Source organism: Gouania willdenowi, chromosome 1, assembly GCF_900634775.1.
Source record: "Gouania willdenowi chromosome 1, fGouWil2.1, whole genome shotgun sequence".
In the NCBI taxonomy this organism is placed as follows: Eukaryota; Metazoa; Chordata; class Actinopteri; order Blenniiformes; family Gobiesocidae; genus Gouania; species Gouania willdenowi.
The window spans coordinates 27,484,901-27,505,518 of NC_041044.1; the positions used below are offsets into that span (position 1 = coordinate 27,484,901).

The following is a 20,618-nucleotide window of genomic DNA, read 5'->3' on the forward strand; positions in this document are numbered from 1 at the left end:
CATTAATGAATAATAATCTAACCACTTAGAGTTTCAAAGTCAATAAGTATTTAAAAGGCTGTATAGCATTTTTTTTTTTTTTTACTTTTGCTTTAAGGAAAAAAGAAATAAAAAAAAATCCTGCAATATTCGTCCCAAGTAACCAGAGAATACCACATGTCTCCTTAAAGGAATACATATTAAATGTCACAGTGAATAGACAGGAAAGGAGAAAAACAGTTGTGGGTGTGATCATGCAAACTGTAGACAGTAATGTGCACTGTTCCTGAACTCCGGTGGTTACAATAAAAACCGAAGCGAGTTGACTTGGAGTGTTTTTGTGGTGGCTGAAAATTCAACAGTCTCACTCAGTGTATTGGCTAAAACGATCGGCGACACGGCAGAGAAAAGAGAGGGGGTGGGGGGGTGGGGGGGTGGGGGACCATGTGAGGTGTGGCTGCATTCATTTGGAAGGATTTTGAAGGAGAGAAGAAAGGTCTTGCCTTAGAGAAGAAATAAGAGGGCATCTGAGGGTCAAACAGACACAACAGAGACAGTTGGAAAAGGAAGCAGTGTTAACACAAGGCACAGGTTAGTAAGAAATGAAGCACAGATGGGGAAAAAAAGGGCTCTGGACAAAACTGCTTTGCAATTGGTTGTGATTCAAGCCTCAAGCCGTGTACGTTCACTTTTATTCCAACGAGATGTTCTCTTTAAATTTGGGTTTTATTGAACTAAATCTTGATTAAAAAACAGTTGCCTTGCTCCCAAATTACTCATCATGATTACCTGACTGTAAAATTAATTTAACCATTTCTTTACCTCGCCTCAGTGACAATTATGTGTTCGACTTCACCACCATTCCATCATTCATTAGATTAGATCACTGCTCATTTTGTTGCCTAAGTTTCTTCATAGTTTTTGCCATCTACATTTGTTAGGTGACAATAACGAGACTGTGACTAAATAAAACAACAGAAGTGAATGAAAATGATATCAAATTATATTGATATTTTGATAATTAATAACTGTTTTTTTTTCAACTAATAACTAAATATGTGGAAAGCGGGACAACTCGGTAAGTGATCCAATGAATAAGTAGTATGAGTGTGTTTGTGTTTGCGGACGTAACACGGCTCATGTGGTGTTACGCATTGATCACATCAAATCTGTCTGAGTGATTTACAAACATTAATACCATCCCACATCCCACATAATTGGAAATTTCATTTTTTTTTAAAATCCATAAACTTTTATGCTTTATATTTTAGTTGAATATATCTGTAACAGATTTAGTAGACTAAAATATAAAACTAGACTATAGCTGAACTGGTCCCAATGACTAAATTTGGACAAAGTGTCATTTTAGTTAATAGCCATATTTGTTTAAATATAGTTATTAGCTGTCCATATATTTTCACTAATGTTACCAGAAGATAATTTTACTGATAAAAGGTGTTTGGACATCTTGATAATCTCAAGATGACCCTAAAACGGGTTGTGCACATACGCAGAGGGCAGGGGGGGGGGGCATTGCCCCCGTAGTGATCAAAAGTTTTCATTGAAACACCGCGATCAGTACGCGTATATCTGGATGTAAAGCGGTGGACTGACTAATGTTGAATCAATCTACTCCCCCCTCCCCGACAAAATCAGCAACCCCTGGCCACTAAGAAGCGTTCAATGACGGCGGAGTAACGTTGTTAGAGACTTTTAATGACATAATCTACGTTGTTTAATTATTTTATTCTATCCTTACCTATTGTCTAACTTAGTGATTTACAACTGACAGAAAGTCTATCCCTCCATGTTAAAGTGTATCTTCTAAATTAAAGCACATGTATCGAGTGTTGTAACATATATCATGTAGAACGTCATAATTATTTTTAATAACACTGCATAGTTTGAGCGTCTTTACTCTCTCATTCTTTAAGTTACAGGAGGTGCTGAACATTTCAAGCTGTATTTTGGATTTATTTTGGCAGGTCCATAATATAGGTTTCAAAACTTGTGTTACAAAAATGAGAAAAAATAATAATAAAACAGTTAGATTGGTAGATTGGTTTTCATTCCTTATTTGTGAAGGGAAACTCGAGACGTTCTATATCTGATTCTTTTTTTTTGTGATGCCCCCTGACAAGAATCTCAAACTCCATTTATGGATGTGCATTGCCTATCGTGAGTGCTAATGTATGATTAATTAGTTATTAATTCTGTAAACTGGTAATACATTACACTATGAAAGTCTCCACGAAGACAATTCACTCGTTTGGAATCCAATAATACCACATGTCACTGGGGATTTCCACTATCGTACACTATGATTCATCCCATCATATCCTATAATCTTATGTGTCCTGACCTAACCTTTTTTTTCACATTATTCTACTTCTAACCATCCTACTATTATTTCCTTACCCGGGACTTCTCTTCCAGCTTGGTCATCATGATGATGTTGGCTGTGTGCTGCTCCCAAATCATCCTCCAAAAATCCCCAAATGTTTCAGGGAGGGAGCCCTGAGTGGCAATGTAGGCGTTCTGACGGCGGTAGCCATCAATATAGTTAGCATTGATGTAGTCACTGCCTGGGACGCCTGCAGGAGAGAACAGTGGAGAAGACTTTGAAGCAAGTAGTACAATCTCTTGTGCTGTGTCACCTTGAGTACTGTTCAGTAATCTGGTCGGCAACCACTAAATCTGACTTAAAGGGCCCATGTTACGCTAAACTGACTTTCCTGTGCTTTAAACATCATAAAAGTGCTATTTGGGTTTCATACACATGCCCAAAGTGTTTTTTTATTGATTCCTTCAATCATTAGTTAGAGGGTGATTTGCTCCTTTCTTACTGCAGGGTGAGCCCAAACACCTCGCTCCAATTTGATGACGCGTTCCCACTTTGATGACGAATTTGACGCGGCACTGAGCTGGAGAAGCCACGCCTCGGCTACAGAGTGGGTGGGAGGAGGGAGGGCCGTCCTCTGGCCCTACGTCACCGTGAGGGGAGGAGGAAGTCAGTGTCCGGTCTATAGACACGCCCACTCATGAATATGCATAAGTAGGCTGCAAATCAGTCTGTTTGTGTAGAGTTGGTCAGAAAGTGACTTTTCAGAGGCTAAAACTCTGGAAAACAGGCAAGTTTGGGAAAATAAACCTCAAATACTATGTTTTTGGAAATGGGTGAAAAATGGCATGATATGTAACCTTTAAGTAGGCTTGAAGTTGCCCAGAACAAGGCTAATACTCCCATCATATCCACTTGTACAATACTAGACTTGCTTCCAACTCCAACTTAGTCACAATCGTCCTGATACCAAATAGTCCAGATACCAACTATTTACAAATGTCTTTTTTAGAGCTTTTCACTTATGGGACAAATTGCCTAGGGACCTGAAAGACATGTTGACTTTATGCATATTTAAAAATGCTTTTAAATTATATATATATATATATATATATATATATATATATATTTTTTTTTTTTACCAATCTTAATGTATATATCATGTACGTTTTGTATTTATTTGTTGGCATTAGTGAAAGTAACAGATTATTATTGAGTTGCTTTGGGTACTTGTACTTTTTTTGAGTACATTTCTAAATGAGTAATTTTACTTGTACTTAAGTACGTTTTAAAAGAAGTAAAGCCATTTCTACACCCAACTGTTACTGAGTAAATAATTATTTTTTGTTTTAAAATGATCAACGGACATTGTGAAACAACAAAAAAATGAAATGACCAGACAACAACCAAATACATTACACAACCACATTAAATGTAATGCACGGCGCCAAAACAGCATTGAATGGAGGTTATTTTCTCAGTTTTTGAGTTAAGTTAATAAATGCAGCTATACTTGGAGCCTGAGAATTTTTTTAAATTTTGAATTGAATTCATTGGTGTTATTTCATTTAAAACTATATATATATATATATATATATATATACAGTATATAGTTACTTTTTACATGTACTTGAGTACAATTTTAATCATTTTAACAGTACTTCTACTTCAGTAGTATATATCAGTACTCTTTACACGTCTGTTTCTCGATGATATGAAAATGTGTCGTGATGTACCTTTTTATGTAATGCTTCTGTTTATCTTTAACTGTCTTCAATTGTTTTCTGCTCTACATGTATTAGAATCTTGATTTTTTTGCATCTGATTCTGATTCTTGTCCTAATTAATTGTTTTACTTTATTAAAAGCAGATTAACGTCCAAGTAATAAAGGTTGAGGATCATCTAAGGTCATTACAAGGAGGGACATGAGGCCTTTGGTGTCGGTTAGTTCAGTTCTTCTTTTTTTTTTTTTTTTTTTTTACAATAACATACTAAGACAATCATGGGCCTAATAATCAGAATGTACTTCAGAGATGTCGCTCTGAATGGTAACGTGATTGAAAGGCAGTCTCAGTGTAAGACTCATCTGACACTGCTTGTCCTGCAAGGGATTGTATTTGTGTGTGTGTGTGTATGTGTGTATATATGTGTGTGTGTGTGTTTGACAGCCTGTGTGTATTAGTTTTAGGATCAGGCCTGCTCATCTAGAGCCTAATACCATAATCCCAAAAATCACTGAGTCACAGCTCATACATGCACACAAACTTTAACACATCACACACACACACACACAGACGTACAGCTCCGACCTGATTCTGCTGAAGTGGGACACATGTCTCCCTTTGAGCCTTCTGATAATACTGATATACATTTCGACAAAGATTGAAGTCAATCAGCCAGCACTTGGAATTCCAACTCTTTTCCAGCATTTTATTTGCTGAGTGTGACTCTTGTTTAACCAAGTATTGAGAATGAGGAGTTGTCGTCACGGCCTCGAGCCCCTACGCGGTAGTAGCGGAGGTACTTGCTATTCCACACTGTTTGACCATGCCTGGAAGTCACTGCTGCGTTAAGAACTGCTCCAATACCTCCCACGATAGCCATGGAAGACGGAGGAACAACGGGATACAGTTTTTTAGGTTACCGAAATGGACACAGCATCTAGGAGAGCAAGTGTCTGACCTGACGAGGAGACGTCGGATTGCTTGGTTGGCTGCAATTAGAAGAAAGGACCTTACTTTTGATCGCACACCCCCGTGGATGAGAGTGTGTTCTCTGCATTTTCACTCTGGAACGTTCTCATAAAATGTCTTTATGTAGTTGTCTCTTAAAGCTAGGAAGTGTAGGTGACCTTATGTGATTGTAAACGCTGTAGTGCCTTTGTCTCTGACACACTAAAACACATATGTGAAGAAACTTACTTTTGCCAGTACAACGCTGTTTTCACCAGCTGGAGGCTTGTAGATGACCAAGTCCTTGACCCAGCCGCAGCAGAAAGTCTCGTAACTTTCCAGAGACTTGTGGCTTTTGAACTCCTGCATTGTGTAGTAACTTACACTAAAAACTAGGTAATTTACGATGTCCATGTATGTGCACGGAGGTAAAAGGTCTGGGTCTCTGTGCCATTCCGCTGCATGTACGAGTCGATGTTGCGAATGTCCACTAGCTTCTCCAAATACCTCTTTTTTGCGCTTGGTATCAGTTTGTCCCTGTAGGGTCCCTTTTCTTTCGCCTTCTCTTTTTGCATTGCTTTTCTTCTTTTTCCTTGTCGTATTCCTCTACGTAAATGCGCAAAAAGTAAAGCTCTGGCGAATGCGTGAAATTCTGGGGGCGTCTACCACCATCATGGCTGATGGGCTCAGACCCCCCCCAAAACAACCCAACTCACCACGTGACTCCTCACTCTCAATAAAACCTCATGCCACCATTGAGGGGAGGAGAATGGACTGTGTAAATTTACAATAGAATGAGGAGAGCTGGTGAGGAGAGCTTCTAACAGAAGTTTATCAACCCCAGTCTTTTGAAGCCAGCTGTCTTAATTGCTTTGAAGTGCTACAACTTTAAAGCAAGGGACTAAAACAGAGGCCCTGTGCAGATATCTCCAACATACACTTGGTTGGCGTGCTGGCTTGGCACAGAGTGTTTGTACATGAATGTATGCAGGACTCCTGCATTTGTGCTCTTACATACTGGGCAAACATTTGATATTTTCAGGGGGTACATCATGTATGTCTTCTTGAATAATTATTGAAATAATAACTAGCTTGAGTTTCAGATGAATGTTTGGCCGACTCTGTTTGGTTTGGTACAGGATTTGGGCCAGAACAAAATGCTGGACCCCATGAGGTCTGATGTATTGATGATGTATTACTCTAAAGATATAGGCTGTGTTCAAAAACGTATACTAACGTACTATACACTACACACTCAATAAGTATATACTGTCTACTCTATACTATAAGTATGGTTAGGAGGATTAGGATGATGGCCGTTCCCACTGAAGTATACTTCCAAGTTTCCCAAGATGCATTTCGAACCTACAATGACAAAAACCTAAAGCACACTGAGGCTAAATATCTCCGTTGGTTCGCTAACTTTGAAACTTTTAGTTAACTTCATAACAAAAGCCCTATTTACAAAAGCTTCAAGACAAAAAGAGATCCTTTTATTTTTTAAAAAGGGAATGTTTGACTTTTAGCTTGAAGCCAGTCCCAGGACGATTTTACGTTCAGATCACAATGCATCATGGGGCGGTTGCGTATGACAAGTGTGCCCACTGTGCATACTTAACATGTCCTGTTATAGTATACGTCCAGATATTTATTGCATACTCAATCTTTCCATACTATCTAATTGGAACGAACTACATACTCATTTTGACGTCAGACTTAGTATGAATAATACGTTAGTAAGCGATTTCGAACACAACCATAGCTTTAGGGATGTTGTTAAAACAAAATAATTCTATGGTTACATTTAGAACAGTGATGGTAAAAGTGGTAAATCAATAATGGGACACCAGTTAATCTGTTAAAGTGTGTACCGGTATGTGTGTGGCTGTGCATACATGTGGACTCTTTGAGTGTTTGATATGGACTTACTCAAGAGTAAATTCATTTTCTAGTTTGGAAAAAAGACAGACAGTTAGAACTCCAGGACAGGCGGGGGAAGAAGAGCTGCTCACACATGCTCTGCCCAGATAAGACTCATCTGTTTGGGCTTGGCCTCCCACAGCCGCCACATTGTAACTGCCAGTTTCTCTGCCTTAGGTCTTTTTCAAATGGGTTTGCGAGTGTGCTTCAAAATACACTTTGAGAACAGGACTATTCCAATCTTTCCCCGAGCTTTAATTCTCCAAGAGACCAAATCCAGTAAATAGTGGGCTGCATACATCAGTTAATAGTCTATATAAAGAATGAGCCTGATTCATTTTCTTACATATTTAAATGATCCAGAGACTAATTATTTGGATGATGTGACACAATGGTTGGAGAAAAACCAGTATCTTATTTTTGTAGCATGCATGATGTACAGGCACACATTTTCCTTATTGTGCTGCATGAATACTGGCAGCAAATGACATTCTTAGACTATTAACATCTTATTCATTGTTCTTATTCATTCATTGTGGGCTGAAGCTCTAGCATGCACACACCAATCCATACAAATACACTTTTATGAGATATTAGTGGCATAATGCCTTCAACATCACAAATGCCTTTTCTGACCTAAAGCTGTTATCCTGATCTGAAATGCCAAGTCATTACCATCAACCAAGCTAGGAAGAGAGAACGTGGGTTTACAGTAGATCCAGGCTTTCTTTTCCAACATGCTATTACAGGGATAGGAGTAATGTAGCAGACATAGACAAGTAAAAATGCAACTTACCATCAATGCTAGAGAGGATAACCCTCGAGTGATCATAAGCAATGACGTTAGCATAGCGGTTCTTTGGTTTGTTGACCTCCAAGTTGGAGTTCTCCCAGGTGAACTGCTGACTAGGGTCGATAGACTACGAAATGAAAGTGAAGAAGAAGAAAAAGAAACATCAGTTATTCAAAATGAGCACTCAGACAGCGCAAACCTCTGCCAAGTGCCAAATATTGGCAGTTTGTGATCATAGTACCATGATCATTCACACTTGAAATGCTTTTAAGTAATGCCTATTACCCCATTAATAACAATATAGTAGGTCCAAATGTGGGAACCTCTACTTTTTTCTCTTAAAAAAACATGATGAAATGCACAATCTGATGCTCATCCAGAAGAAACTCGATAGGTTAAATGAGGAACAAACCCGACTTAACTGAGTCAAATGTCATGATTGACAAGTAAACAGACACGCCCACAAAGGTGAGCATTTCAGCGTCCTTCGTGCAGTGCTATGTCGGTATTTTCTACAGTCTATGTACAGTATGTACCAAAGAACGCCCCGCCCCAACGCTCTGTCTCATGTTTATAAAGCAGCATGAGCTCGGCTACGGAGTGGGTGGGAGGAGGGTGGGCCGTCCTCTGGCTCTACGTCACCGTGCGGGGAGGAGGAAGTCAGTGTCCACAATCATTAAATTCAGGTGTGTCAATGCATGGCAACACCTACAAGACAGTTCTTCTAGAACACGACTTAGAAAATGTTAAGGTTGTTGACTAGACATTTTCATCATAGTTTTCATAGACTACACTTTTGAGACGATAACAAGACTATGACAAACTAAAATAATTCATGTGAATGAAAACTATATCAAAATATGTTGATACTTTTGCTAGTAAAAACAAAACTATATTATTCCCATGGGACAAAATCCAATCAAAAATATGTTTCTTAACGGGAAGGTATCCTATCTAAACTACTTTTGTTGACAGGCTGGTAAGTGATCCAATAGGAAGTCAGCTGATTGTGTTTGCAGACGTAAAGTTGGCTCATGTAGCCTTAACATCAGGTTGATAAATGCTAACTGGAGCTTTAAGAAATGCACAAACTATGACACTTTATAAATAAATGATGATGTCATTTAGTTGACTAAAACTAAATTGCATATTGGTCAAAAGACTATGACTAAAATAAACTAAATCAAAATGAACACTGCTAGCAATCACAACCAAACTGTGCAAACTCTTGTCATTAGAAGCTCAGTTCAAAATGAAATTGGTAAAGAAGTTTCTAATGGTGGACATAAATACAGACATCCTGCATGGTGGATTTTATTTGAACAGAGAATCCAGCTCATGCTGAAATGAGTAAGTACAATATATTCCCCAGGGAGTGAGAGGATGGTTGTGTAATTACAGTGTAACCAGTGCCGTTAGATGGGGGAGGCAGACATGAGTTCATTATGGTGCTGTCAATGTAGAGGGATGCAGAGGAGAGAAGCCAGGACAATTTAGCAATTGTGAATATTTTACGACACATAATTATGGAACGATCGGGGGAACAGGACAGGGGTGGTGGTGCATAAGTGCATGTAAGTGTGTGTTGGTCGGTGTGTGAGTCGAAGACTTTTTTTTTTTTTAAAGCAGTGCACATCATGTGTGCCTGATTACCAGACCACAATCATATCTGGCCCCTTTTCTTTGCTTCAGCCCAACTTCCATCCATCTCCCCTGTTCCTTCGTTAAGGGTTCAGCACCAAACAAAGCACACAGTCATGCAGAGAGAATGTGAGGCTCAACTCAGTGTTTCCAATTCACACCACAATTACGTAGAGCTTTTCCCTCGCTGGCTTTTCCACCCTTCTTTACCCTCTATCCCAACAATGTTCCCCCTTAAACATCTACTCCGTTTTTCGACTTTTTTTTGCACACTGATATTACTCACACACAATACGACTCTCTCTTTTGATAGCCAATTAGAGTCTTATGTGTCCTTGGGTCTCCTGAGACGTTTTATATATGATTAAATGCTCCCTATGGAGCTCATTGTAATACTTATGTTACACACCACCAGCACGTTGAAGAGTATACTGTATATATATATATATATATATATATATATATATATATAAAAAAATGACCCTAACGCTATGTAATTTGACTAAAGCTGTAGGAACCCTGTATCCTTTAGTCAAATTACATAGCGTTAGGGTCATTTTTTTCCTATTGTCTAGAGCAGACGATAAACTGGCGACCCCCAAAGAAAACGCACAAAATACACAAAATGACAGTAAAATACACAAAAAAAAAACCCAGACTAAAAAAATCAAAATCACTCCAAAAACACAAGATGGCTAAATAAATCTATATCTATAAAAAAATCTATAAAACAACAACAAAAATACAAAAAAGAAAAACCATTAAGAAAAGCTATTAAGAAAATTCTTTGTTGGACAGGCAATATTTGTGAAATTTACATTTTCCCATGTTGTTTATAATGACACTAAAATACATACAAAAAAACAAAAAACTAAGCTAAAATAATCAAAATCACTCCAAAAACACAAGGTCCAAAAATAGCCAAAAATCTTGTTGGACAGGCAATTTCCATTAAATTTACATTTTCCTATGATGTTTATACATTTAAAAAAAAAAAAACTAATTACAATCATAAAATCATATTTGTAATGTGTTAAAATGTAAGAATTTTGAAACAATTATTTAAGACATTTTAATGACAATTAAGGCCTTATTTTTAGATTCTTTTTAAGGATCCATGGGAACCTTGTATATACCGTATTTTTCGGACTATAAGGCGCACTTAAAATCCTTTAATTTTCTCAAAAATCGACAGTGCGCCTTATAATCAGGTGCGCCTTATATATGAAATTAACTACTGTGCTTCAACATACTGAACTGAAAAAGTGAGTGTATTGTTCTGTATTTTATGTGTTAAACCTGAACAATGTTGAGTTATTGTTAATGAGTTGAATAAAGTTTGACTTATCCGACTTTTATTTCGCTTAATGCGTCTTATTAATAATAATAATAATAATAATAACAAACCAGTGCGCCTTATAGTCTGGTGCGCCTTATGTATGAAAATGGACCCAGTCAGACCCATTCATTGATAGTGCGCCTTATAATCCGAAAAATACGGTACATGTATTTATTTTAAAATAAATGCTACCCCTTGAGCTGGGACATTGTTATCTCTGTGCAGATTTCCTTTTCTTTGCTCTACATTAACTTTGCCCCAACTTGGCAGAAACTAATCACAAACAGCTTTTGTCCCTTGTATCTCTTGCGAATGCTTCACTCTTTGACCATGACTTTATTTCGATCTATTTTTTCTTCACCAGAGCGGAGAACTAAGGACTAGTAGATAACCATCTGGCTGCAAGCAAACTCACTTTGAGCTTGCAATTTCAATTCGCTTCATATATTTTTAAAGATAACAAAAAAGACAGCAGAGAGGGCAAAAAAAAAAGTCTTATCTTGTATCGTTCTGTTACCGAAAAATCCAAATGCAACTATAGAAAGCTAAATATGCGACACGTGCATTGCTACTGAAAGTGAAAACGATGAAAAACACTCATCAGATATGAATTTATATTAAAACATGGAGGATTTCTTGAGTTGGAGATTTTCAGGGTCGGATAATAAGCATGCGTACCTCGTACTCTTGAGAAAACTTGAGATTGTCGTTCGCCTTGAGGCGCTCAATGTGATCTGTCAGCTCAGAGATGGGGACAGGCGGGTGACTCGCCATGCCTGACAAGCATAAAAACAGCAAGAAAAGAGCATGTTTTAGTACATATACAACTGAAGCTTTACTGGTAGAAAATGTTAGGAGTTAGGATTCTTAAAGGTGTTGTTTAGTCGTCTGTCCATGACCAGCAAAGCTAATGGAAGCGTTTATTTTGTTTTGTTAAGTGACCATTTCCTCTCCGGGCAGAGAGAAAGAACAATGTGCGTGTTTGGAAAGTTACATGTCCTGAGAGTATTTTGCACGCTGGCAGAAAATGCAGTGAAGGTAGAACAGACTCGAACATATGGAGTTAAAAATCAAGCAACTTCATTTCTGTATTTTAAGAAGCGTTATGATAAAAAATGTTGTCAAAATCAAGCTTCTTCCACTTTAATGGAATGGAGGGTTAGTTTGCAATGGAGAGAGAGAGGCTGACAATTGCAAATCTGCTGAACCAACTAACTTGACAAACGTCGATAACCTCGGTAAACAGACACACGGTAAGCTGGAAAAAGCAAACGATACCACTGTTATACTCATCAACACTATCGCCAACATCCGCTGTTGTGCTTTGGCCATTCTGTCTTTTATTCTACCTGGGGTTTGGAAGTTGATTCTGCGTAATTCCACAGGATCGGTGGGATGGTGGGAGGACATGGCTTTGCTGCAAGGAAAACTTCCCTTCCTTCCTTCAGCCTCCGCTCTTTTCCTAGAATGACAGAAACATTTTATCTCCTGCTGGTGGACATAAAAAAAAGAACTCAACATAAAAATCAACCTGGAATGAGATGCCTTTATTATTATTATTATTATTATTATTATTTTTGCCTTCTAATGAAAAACGCTGATGTTTGTGCTCTTATTTAGTATTTAGCTTCTGGAAAAACACACACTCTGGCTCTGTTTCGCAGCTAATTCCAAACTTTATCCGCGACAACATTGTTGACAATGCTGTTCAGGAAAAAAAAAAACATCACAAAAAATTTGTATTATGTGATAAATTATGTTTACCTGTCAGGTTTGCTGGATTCAAACGGAGAAGACAAGCAAATCAAAGGAAAGAGAAAGATGAATAACATTAGTGTTCAGTGGATATATTAAAGCACATTTGGTAAATCATTTAGTATTCACAGTGAATATAAAAATATAGCAAACTTTTTTTTTACACCATGCTGCATACACATTATTATAGGGTCATCTTACATAATGATTACCTTATAATCATATACAGAAACATTGCTTAAAATGTGACAAGTGAGATGATAATGGCTGAAATCACCCTGGGTTACGCTCCAGGTTTTATAGGCATCAGATTTTTACCATCCCTGGATAATGATTCAGTAATGCTGCATCGGTCATAGCAAACATTCATGCACATTAACAAACCACTAGCAAATAGACCTGATGAATATCATGAATAACATTAATGTGCGGTAATGTTATCAGTCCCTATCTTTTATGTTAACCTATGCACGTACGGCTTTAAAAACAGACAGGACAGAAAGCCAATGTTTGCAGTTGCAAATTAAAGAAAAAACTCCATAATGATTAAAATAGTCTACAGACAGATGGGATGGTAATTGCCTGCCTCTGGGCGAAAGGGCAATGGTTATCACTTAATGTTCGTCTTCGGCATGAATATTAAAACACACGATGAACAATTTTGTGAAATCATTAGGCGGTAGACATAATTTGTAAATTTAAGAGTTTAGTTAGAATTTTAGGTGATTTTGACTCAAAATACAATGCATTATCCCCCCCCCCCCCCCAATAAGTTGATTTGAGATCCACTGCTTAAGAAAAACAAAATCAGGACAAAGAAAAGGAATATGAAAACAAACATTAGGCAAATTGCACACACACAAAAAAAATTCTATATAAAAATTTTGAGTTTATTTTTTTAAATGTGTGTCAGAATGTAAGACACAACAAGAATAATTATAGCTGACGTGCAGCAATGATCAGGGCCAGGCAATTCTAGGCCATTCCGGGCAATAACAAGAGTGTAGAAAAATGAAAAAGGAGGCTTTCTAATGTGAATTTTACATCAGTTATGGCTAGAACTCACAATTTCTGGCACAAAAGATGATGCTCTGTGTCACTGAGTTAATTAGTAAGAGATACCCCTGGTAATGTTTAAGACGCCGCTCATTATAGGAACTCTACAGCTGCAATGATTAGTCAATACGTCAATAATTCAAACACATAATTAATCCACAACTACTTCATGATGGAACACCCTTTATGTCACTTAGTTAATTAACACATGTAGCTGTAGCTTCACTAATTAACTAAGCCAGTCACCTGAGTGCAAGACAGCAGCTGTTAGCGTTTAAAGGCGGCTGTCAAAAATTCAGTTATTAAGACAAAAATCTAAAAATACAGAAATTGCATCTCGACAATTTTCTCCATGCGTGATAAACCGATGTTTAAAAATTGACGAAATTCAAAATGCTATTAAAAAAAAATGTAATTTTTGGTAAATCAAAAATCTGTGTGGATTGTTCGTGTTGGTCAGTCTGAAGATGTGCAGTAGGAGGTTTGGTGTCAATTGAGCAAAAACTGTGGGAGGAGAAAGGTTCAATAAGTTTTACAGTTTTTGAAAAGCTTTTTAGAAGGAGGAGAAGAAGAAGATGATGATGATGATGATGCAGGATAAAAATAGGTTCCCGGCAGCCTCAGTAAGGTTATAAGTTTATATCAGGGATGTCAAACTCATTGTAGTTCAGGGGCCCATTATGAACCAGTGGCAGATATTATGCAGGAAAACAAGGAATTTCAACATTAGTGTCTCCAAGTTTGCACTTCGACATATAAATGATACATAAAGTAAGTCAGTCGCCCACAATATCCAGGCAATAATAATAATAATGAAAAATATCAGACTCTGCAGGAGCTTCTCTTTTAAATTTCATTGGCTTTGTGACCAATTTTAATTTCATTTTGGGCAAGTTATTTGAAATAATTTGAGGAAAATTGAGTTCTATTGTTACTATTGCAACAACACATCATCAGTAGTGTAAAACTAACTAACCTGTCTCACAATGGTCTAAACCCAGCTCACTTTCCTATTTTCTGCAGTTATGCATGAGAAAATTGCCATTCTCAAAATATTGTAGAGAATGTGTATATTTAGAAGGGCTGAGATATCTGCAACTCAATTATTTGGTCATTTACACGAAAATTCATGTTCTTTTTGGTCTTTTTTTACTTTCTCCTGTGGGCCGACTTAGATGGTCTAAAGGGCCGGTTTTGGCCCCCGGGCCTTGAGTTTGACACCTATGGCCTGTGTAAAGAGTCTATATATAAGGATATAAGTCTTTTTTTAACTCCTTGCTCTCAGAGGAGACGGACACTTTATCCTCCGCTCCCTTCTTTGTTTCCTGCTTGCTGCTCTTTGTCTTGTCTTAATCTAATAGGAGCCTCTATCTGCATCCTCATCCTACATATAAGTCATGAAATTGATCAGCTGGTCTCGCAACGCTATTGGTCAAATTTCTCAACAAGGAGGACAGGCAATGGGAGAGCCCGTATGTCCTGAGGATGTGGAAGACATCCACCAGACTGGAATTGTGATAACAGTTCTTCTGCTGATTGGAACTGGCATTTTCCTGATTTATCACAAAATTCGTATTACGTTAGCAGCATTATTGGAAAGCTGCTAGTCATCCACGGATGGGGCCGAACTCTCAGAACTCTCAGATGGAATGCACCATAGTTTAAGAAAGAGTGGAGAGTTTGTGTCAAGGGAAATGGCCACATTATTGGATATGAATGACCAGGACCAATAGGGCTGGTAGTCGATGTTGGGATTAGCCTGTCTGAAAACAACTTATCTTCATACCTTCGGCCCCCTGAGATGAACAGCCTGTTGTCAAAGTCTGTTTTTTCTCCACCCTCTTCCATGAACGGGATGTTGATTCAACGCAATGACCTTTACCTCACTTTCCCATGAACACCTGGGATCTTTGTCTCGGCTAACAAACTCTAGAGGTCATCTCTACGGCAAAGCAGTCCCATGTCATCGGCATTGAGACGAACTGTGAGAGACTGCAGCAGAGTCTCAGAAAACAGGCATATGCTCACATGATCACTCCCCCACACTTTCACACACAACCCGTTTTTTCAGAATCTCCTCCAGTCCTTTTTTACCTCTTCTTCTTCTTACCCATTGTTCCATATTTCTCATGTAAGAAACGGAGCGCCGCCCTGCTGCTGGCTGCTCCACAGTTTTCCCGTTCCTGCCCCCCCCATGTTATATGTGATTGTCTTTTCATGTTTCTTGGTCGGGATGTAACTGAAACTGAATTTCCCCTCGGCGATTATTAAAGTATAATAAATCAATCAATCAAAATGACCCATACATTTGTAGATAGAACATGTTCAGGAAGTGGACATTTTTGTCTGTAAATAAAACTGATCCCTGACAGTTAAGCTGTTTTTCCAGGTAATCTTGTTTAGTTCAAATCTGTGGCTCCACATAGTGTTTACCTTTTGAAGAGGAGAATGGCGATGACGATGCAGACAATGAAGATTACAGCCAGCACTGGCCCCACCACCCACAGCAGCCCCTCTTCCTCATCAACGATTGGCTGAGGATCCACATCTGAGGCGGTGACGGGATCAGAATAAGGGCTTGTAGAGTACATGGTCTGCAGGAAACACGGTTGCATTTGTTCGTACACATAAAACGATACACTTGGAGGGTTGATTTTTGTGTGTGTTTTTTGCTCACATTCTCAGAGAGGTCCATCAGACCAAGCACAAAGAAAACATACTCCTGTCCGTTCTGGAGCGGTCGGTTGCGAAAGTCACCGTAGTTTCGTCCATCGCCCAGAGTGAACTCTAGGGGGAGTGTCTTGAAGTGAGCAGAAATGTACGCCCTTGGATCTGATTGGCCTGCCTGCCTGCGGGCACGTAAGGCCCGGCTGGTGCTGGTCCTATTGATCTCTTTAAGAAGCTGGGAAAGTAGAAAATGATAAGTGAGCACACAGCGGTGTGTGAAGGAGATGATAGAACAAAAAAATGAATCTCAGGTCTTCATTAAATCAAAGGAAATATTGGAATAATAACCCCAGACCTAATGTGACTGTAATTTCAATTTCAATGCTCAGTGCATCATCAATGCAGATTAACGCTGTAATTTATTTTAAACAGTTAATCATCTTCCTGTGACTGCAGTCACTAGTCACCGCTAATGTTTGGAAACCATGCTTTGTAAGAAAGTGAAGACACCTTGGGTTAATAAAACAGAAACCCCTCATCAGTCTGTGAACAATGTTCTGTTTAAAGCACAACGAGAATGTCTTCATCAACCAAATTAAAGCCACATTTCTCTATTGAGGCAGTGAGCACCATTAGAAGTCTATTGAAACCCATCTGACGCACATAATTACACTTTCACAACAGCATAATGAGGTGACAGAGTCTTTGGAAAAAGGTAGAGGATGGAATTGAATGGGAAATGGCTTGTGAGATTATTATTTCAATTAGACAAACAGGGAAGGGCCTTTTCATCCACTTTCACCTCATAGTCAACCAAGAAAAACCAAGGATTTTGTTCATTTGTATGCATTCAAAATATGTATTTCTATGCTATATCTGGGAAATATTTCCTTCCACCTGCATCGCTCTGATCAGTGTTAGAATTTTAAATTACTGTCCAACAATCTTTTTATATTCTGAAAATATAATGTCTAAGAACCAATGTCCTGCAAACAGGTCCAAGCATGTCGAGGCATGTTTATTATTTCCTCTCTTGTGTGCGGAGCTCTCACCGAGTCCAAATTCATCTGGTCTGGCTCCTCCCAAGGATTTAGAAACTTTCCACCTCTCTGCTTCTTCAGTGGTACCACCACAACGTAGTAACCTCTGGAACACATTACAACATTGGACAACATCATTTTAAGTTGAATTTCATGTATGATGTACTAATAGGTCATCCCACAACTGTGCATGACTCTCTAATTGAAATGTTTTCTAATTTAATGAATAAAAATCAGAAACTGATTAATGTTGTCATAAGAATTCAGATGCTTTGGCACTGCAGTGTGTGGCTACGACTGGATGTTGGATTATAGAGCTAAACTAGTCTTGGTTTAGATCAGAGTTTGGCAACTTTTATCACAGTGGGGGCCGCAAAAATGTAATGGTGAGTGCCATGCTATTAACATTCATGTCAGCATCTGGAATATTGAGCAGCCTGAGCATTACTACAGGAAAGAATAGAGGAATTTTGTATGTTTTTGTTGTCGTATTGTATATTTTTCTGTAGTTTTTGCTGTTGTGTGTGTGTGTGTGTTTGTTGCCATTTTTTGTGTGTTTTTGGAATCATTTTGTAAATTTTTCTAAAATTTTATGTCTTTTTGTTGTTGTGTGCTTTTTTTTGGGGTCCATTTGAATTTATGTGTTGATTTGTGTGCTTTCTGAGTTATTTTTGTGTATTTCTTTTTAATTATTTTTGTATACATTTGTTGTCATTTTACGTATATTTTTGCTGTCCTTTTGTGTATTTCTACTGTACTTGTGCCTTTTTGGTAATTGTGTGTGTTTTGGGAGTCATTTTTCTGTTTTGTGTATTTTTCTGTCAATTTTTTATGTGTGTTTACCTTTAGTGCCACTCAAAATTAGACCATGGGCTACATTAAGCCCCCATGCCAATAGTTGCCCATGTTTCGTTGAGACCTTGAAAAACACTTCTTAAACTCAAGTGTTTACAGAAAGGTGGTGGCCTCAATTGAAAATAAATCTGGGAGTTTCGGAAATAGCATTTGTTAGTTAACCATCAGGGACAACAATGATCTTTGCAGCAGGTAAACTGCTTGTGCACCTAGTGATAAGGCCATTCAGACAGAATGGGCTAAACAAAATCAACTGGGTTTCTCAAATTTGTTACTCACGAAATCTTCTTTAGCTTCAAGGCCCTTGTAAATAACATCTAAAACTAATCAGATCAAATAGTCTTTACAAGTAGTAAATTAATTCAAGGTACTGCTGGCATAAGCCACATATTTACACGAGTGCTGCTAATCTTCTGAAGCAGCTTTACCAACTCTAAAAACATTTTTAAAACTTCCTACTATTGGCCTTATGAATTGCATCTGTATATGTGACAGCATCTGGTATGAATCAGCATCATCAACACTCTGACTAGAGCTGTGCAATAAAGTTAACCACACTATAGAGAAAAATATGACTAAGGTAGCTAACATTTTAGAAGTCTTTCAAATTGTAGGCCAAGCAATCAAGGTCCAACAGCAAAATCCTGCCTTTGTGGTTGGTAGATGAGTCACTTTAACGCTCAAAGTTTGCACTAAATTGTTCACCAAACCAAATGTTTCAGCTGAAAAGAGCTTCCCTTTCATTCTATATAAAAGAACCTGACATTTCTAAAGCTGGAAGGGATAGAAATCAATCAGGGTGGGACTATTCATTCATAATTCACCTGTTTTTTCTTCAAATTTCCTTCTATGCATGAGAAGCCTTCACAAATCAAAACAAGCTATAATTTTATCATCCAGCTCAATGCAGTCGGATTGGCACATGAAAAAATGGACCGCGGTAACTGGTGCTATAGAAAAGCGAAAGGCTTTTTCAAATATATATTAAAAAAAAATCCCATCTGCTGACTTTAGAATGATGAATAGCTGCGGAAGCGCATGTGGAACAGTGAAATTATTCATCGGGTTCTTCTAGTGATGTGTATTTGTTCTTAGTCACTAAAGCAGATGAAATGATCAGCTTTGTGCTTTCATCTGCTCTGCTCTGGGACTTCTCACACTTGCTTAGCCGTCAGCTCAGAGAAATCCCGCCTGATAGAGCAATAAATGAAAATTAGCAGCAAGGGGAATGAGTGAAATGACTTTACAGGCTTTAGAGAACAATTCATTTAATTGGTAGCAAATTCCTGCACATGCTAGTATTTTAAAAAACCTTCACATTTTGCCACCAGGATGGCCAATTTCTTCCCTACCGCTCTAGCCATCACTACCTGACTTTGGCAGTTGTCTGGACTGTAGGGAGCTGCACAGTCACCATGCCATCTGCGTTGGTTTTCCCCACAATGGTGGGTTTGCTTTTCAGGATGTCTGGAGCAGTGGTGGCTGTAACACGGTGCTGCAGGCCTCCAGCGCTGTTGGCACGGTTGGTGAGCAGAAACGAGTACTGAGTGTCCGGCTCCAAGCCAGTGATCAGCTTCTGGGTCTGCTTACCATCCACTTCCACAGACTGGCCTTTGCCATAGAGGATCTGTGGAGGTGAAAAATAACAATCAAACAGCTTGTTCTTTCTTATGTTTATTAAATTTAAAGTTATCATATGCCCATTTTGCACGTGAATGTATCAACTAAAAGAAAACATATCTTAGAGACACCTTAGAGAGATTGTTAAGTCAACACCAAAGCCACGAGTGTCCAAAAACTATATTCCACAGCAGTTCTTTCAGACTATCATTACACGTCTATACCAGTTGAATAATTTGTATTTCTACTGTGCACATTAATTTATTAAAAGCGCAATCATTTTTTGAAATAGTCATTCAATTATTCATTGTAAAATTAAGTAAGTGATTTTCATATGAATCCACACATCACAAAACAACATTAAATTTTTGATAAATAAACATTTTACATCCATACATTTACATAAATTAATCAGACTGAGCTCTTCTTCATCTTCTTTTAACTAAATCACAACATGGAGTCGAGTTGCGTGTTTAAGAAGTGTCCCTGCTTTAGCACATCTTACCTTGACTGCTTGTATATTTGCAGAGAAAATGTGTTTGTACGTATATTTGCAAACATTACGTCCAAATATAAAAACCTTGGCTGAGTTACAACCTCAGATCTAGCAGCCTGCTTGAGCTTTCGTCAACTCGGCTGTTTTTTGCTTAAGAATGAAGTTGAGATTTGGCATTTTGGAGTTTAACAAAATTTCAAGCAAGTAGTAGAGAAAGACTCACAGTAAATGGCTGTACAGGGTTCTTGTCTCTGATTTCCCAGGACAGCAGAACAGAGTTCTTCATGGCAGCTTTTACTCTGAAGTTGGTGGCAAAAACTGAGACATGGAAGAAAAAAAAACAAAAAAGAACAAAAAAAATAAATGATTAAAAACAACACATTTTTGACGGTCTCGGTTTGCTGAACCATGACAGCTTTACCTGTAGATCTTCTCTCTATCTG

At 38.1% G+C, this 20,618-nt stretch overlaps 1 protein-coding gene across 35 annotated transcripts in view; it reads right to left on the bottom strand.

Annotated features, from left to right (window-relative positions):
• ptprdb (protein tyrosine phosphatase receptor type Db) overlaps positions 1-20,618 on the bottom strand; it is a 222,565-nt gene that overhangs the window by 17,388 nt on the left and 184,559 nt on the right. For 18 of the 35 annotated variants that reach the window (XM_028450408.1, XM_028450368.1, XM_028450352.1 and 15 more), the window contains 12 exons: positions 20,399-20,493; positions 19,430-19,686; positions 17,217-17,310; positions 16,175-16,399; positions 15,931-16,091; positions 12,451-12,462; positions 12,036-12,148; positions 11,903-11,944; positions 11,365-11,462; positions 7,710-7,833; positions 2,398-2,573; positions 483-506 (listed from right to left, as the gene is read on the bottom strand). In XM_028450408.1, the coding sequence (XP_028306209.1) occupies positions 483-506; positions 2,398-2,573; positions 7,710-7,833; positions 11,365-11,462; positions 11,903-11,944; positions 12,036-12,148; positions 12,451-12,462; positions 15,931-16,091; positions 16,175-16,399; positions 17,217-17,310; positions 19,430-19,686; positions 20,399-20,493 (1,421 nt within the window). The remainder of the gene's footprint in view (positions 1-482; positions 507-2,397; positions 2,574-7,709; positions 7,834-11,364; positions 11,463-11,902; positions 11,945-12,035; positions 12,149-12,450; positions 12,463-15,930; positions 16,092-16,174; positions 16,400-17,216; positions 17,311-19,429; positions 19,687-20,398; positions 20,494-20,618) is intronic. The other 17 variants (XM_028450464.1, XM_028450456.1, XM_028450447.1 and 14 more) reach the window with 3 other exon arrangements.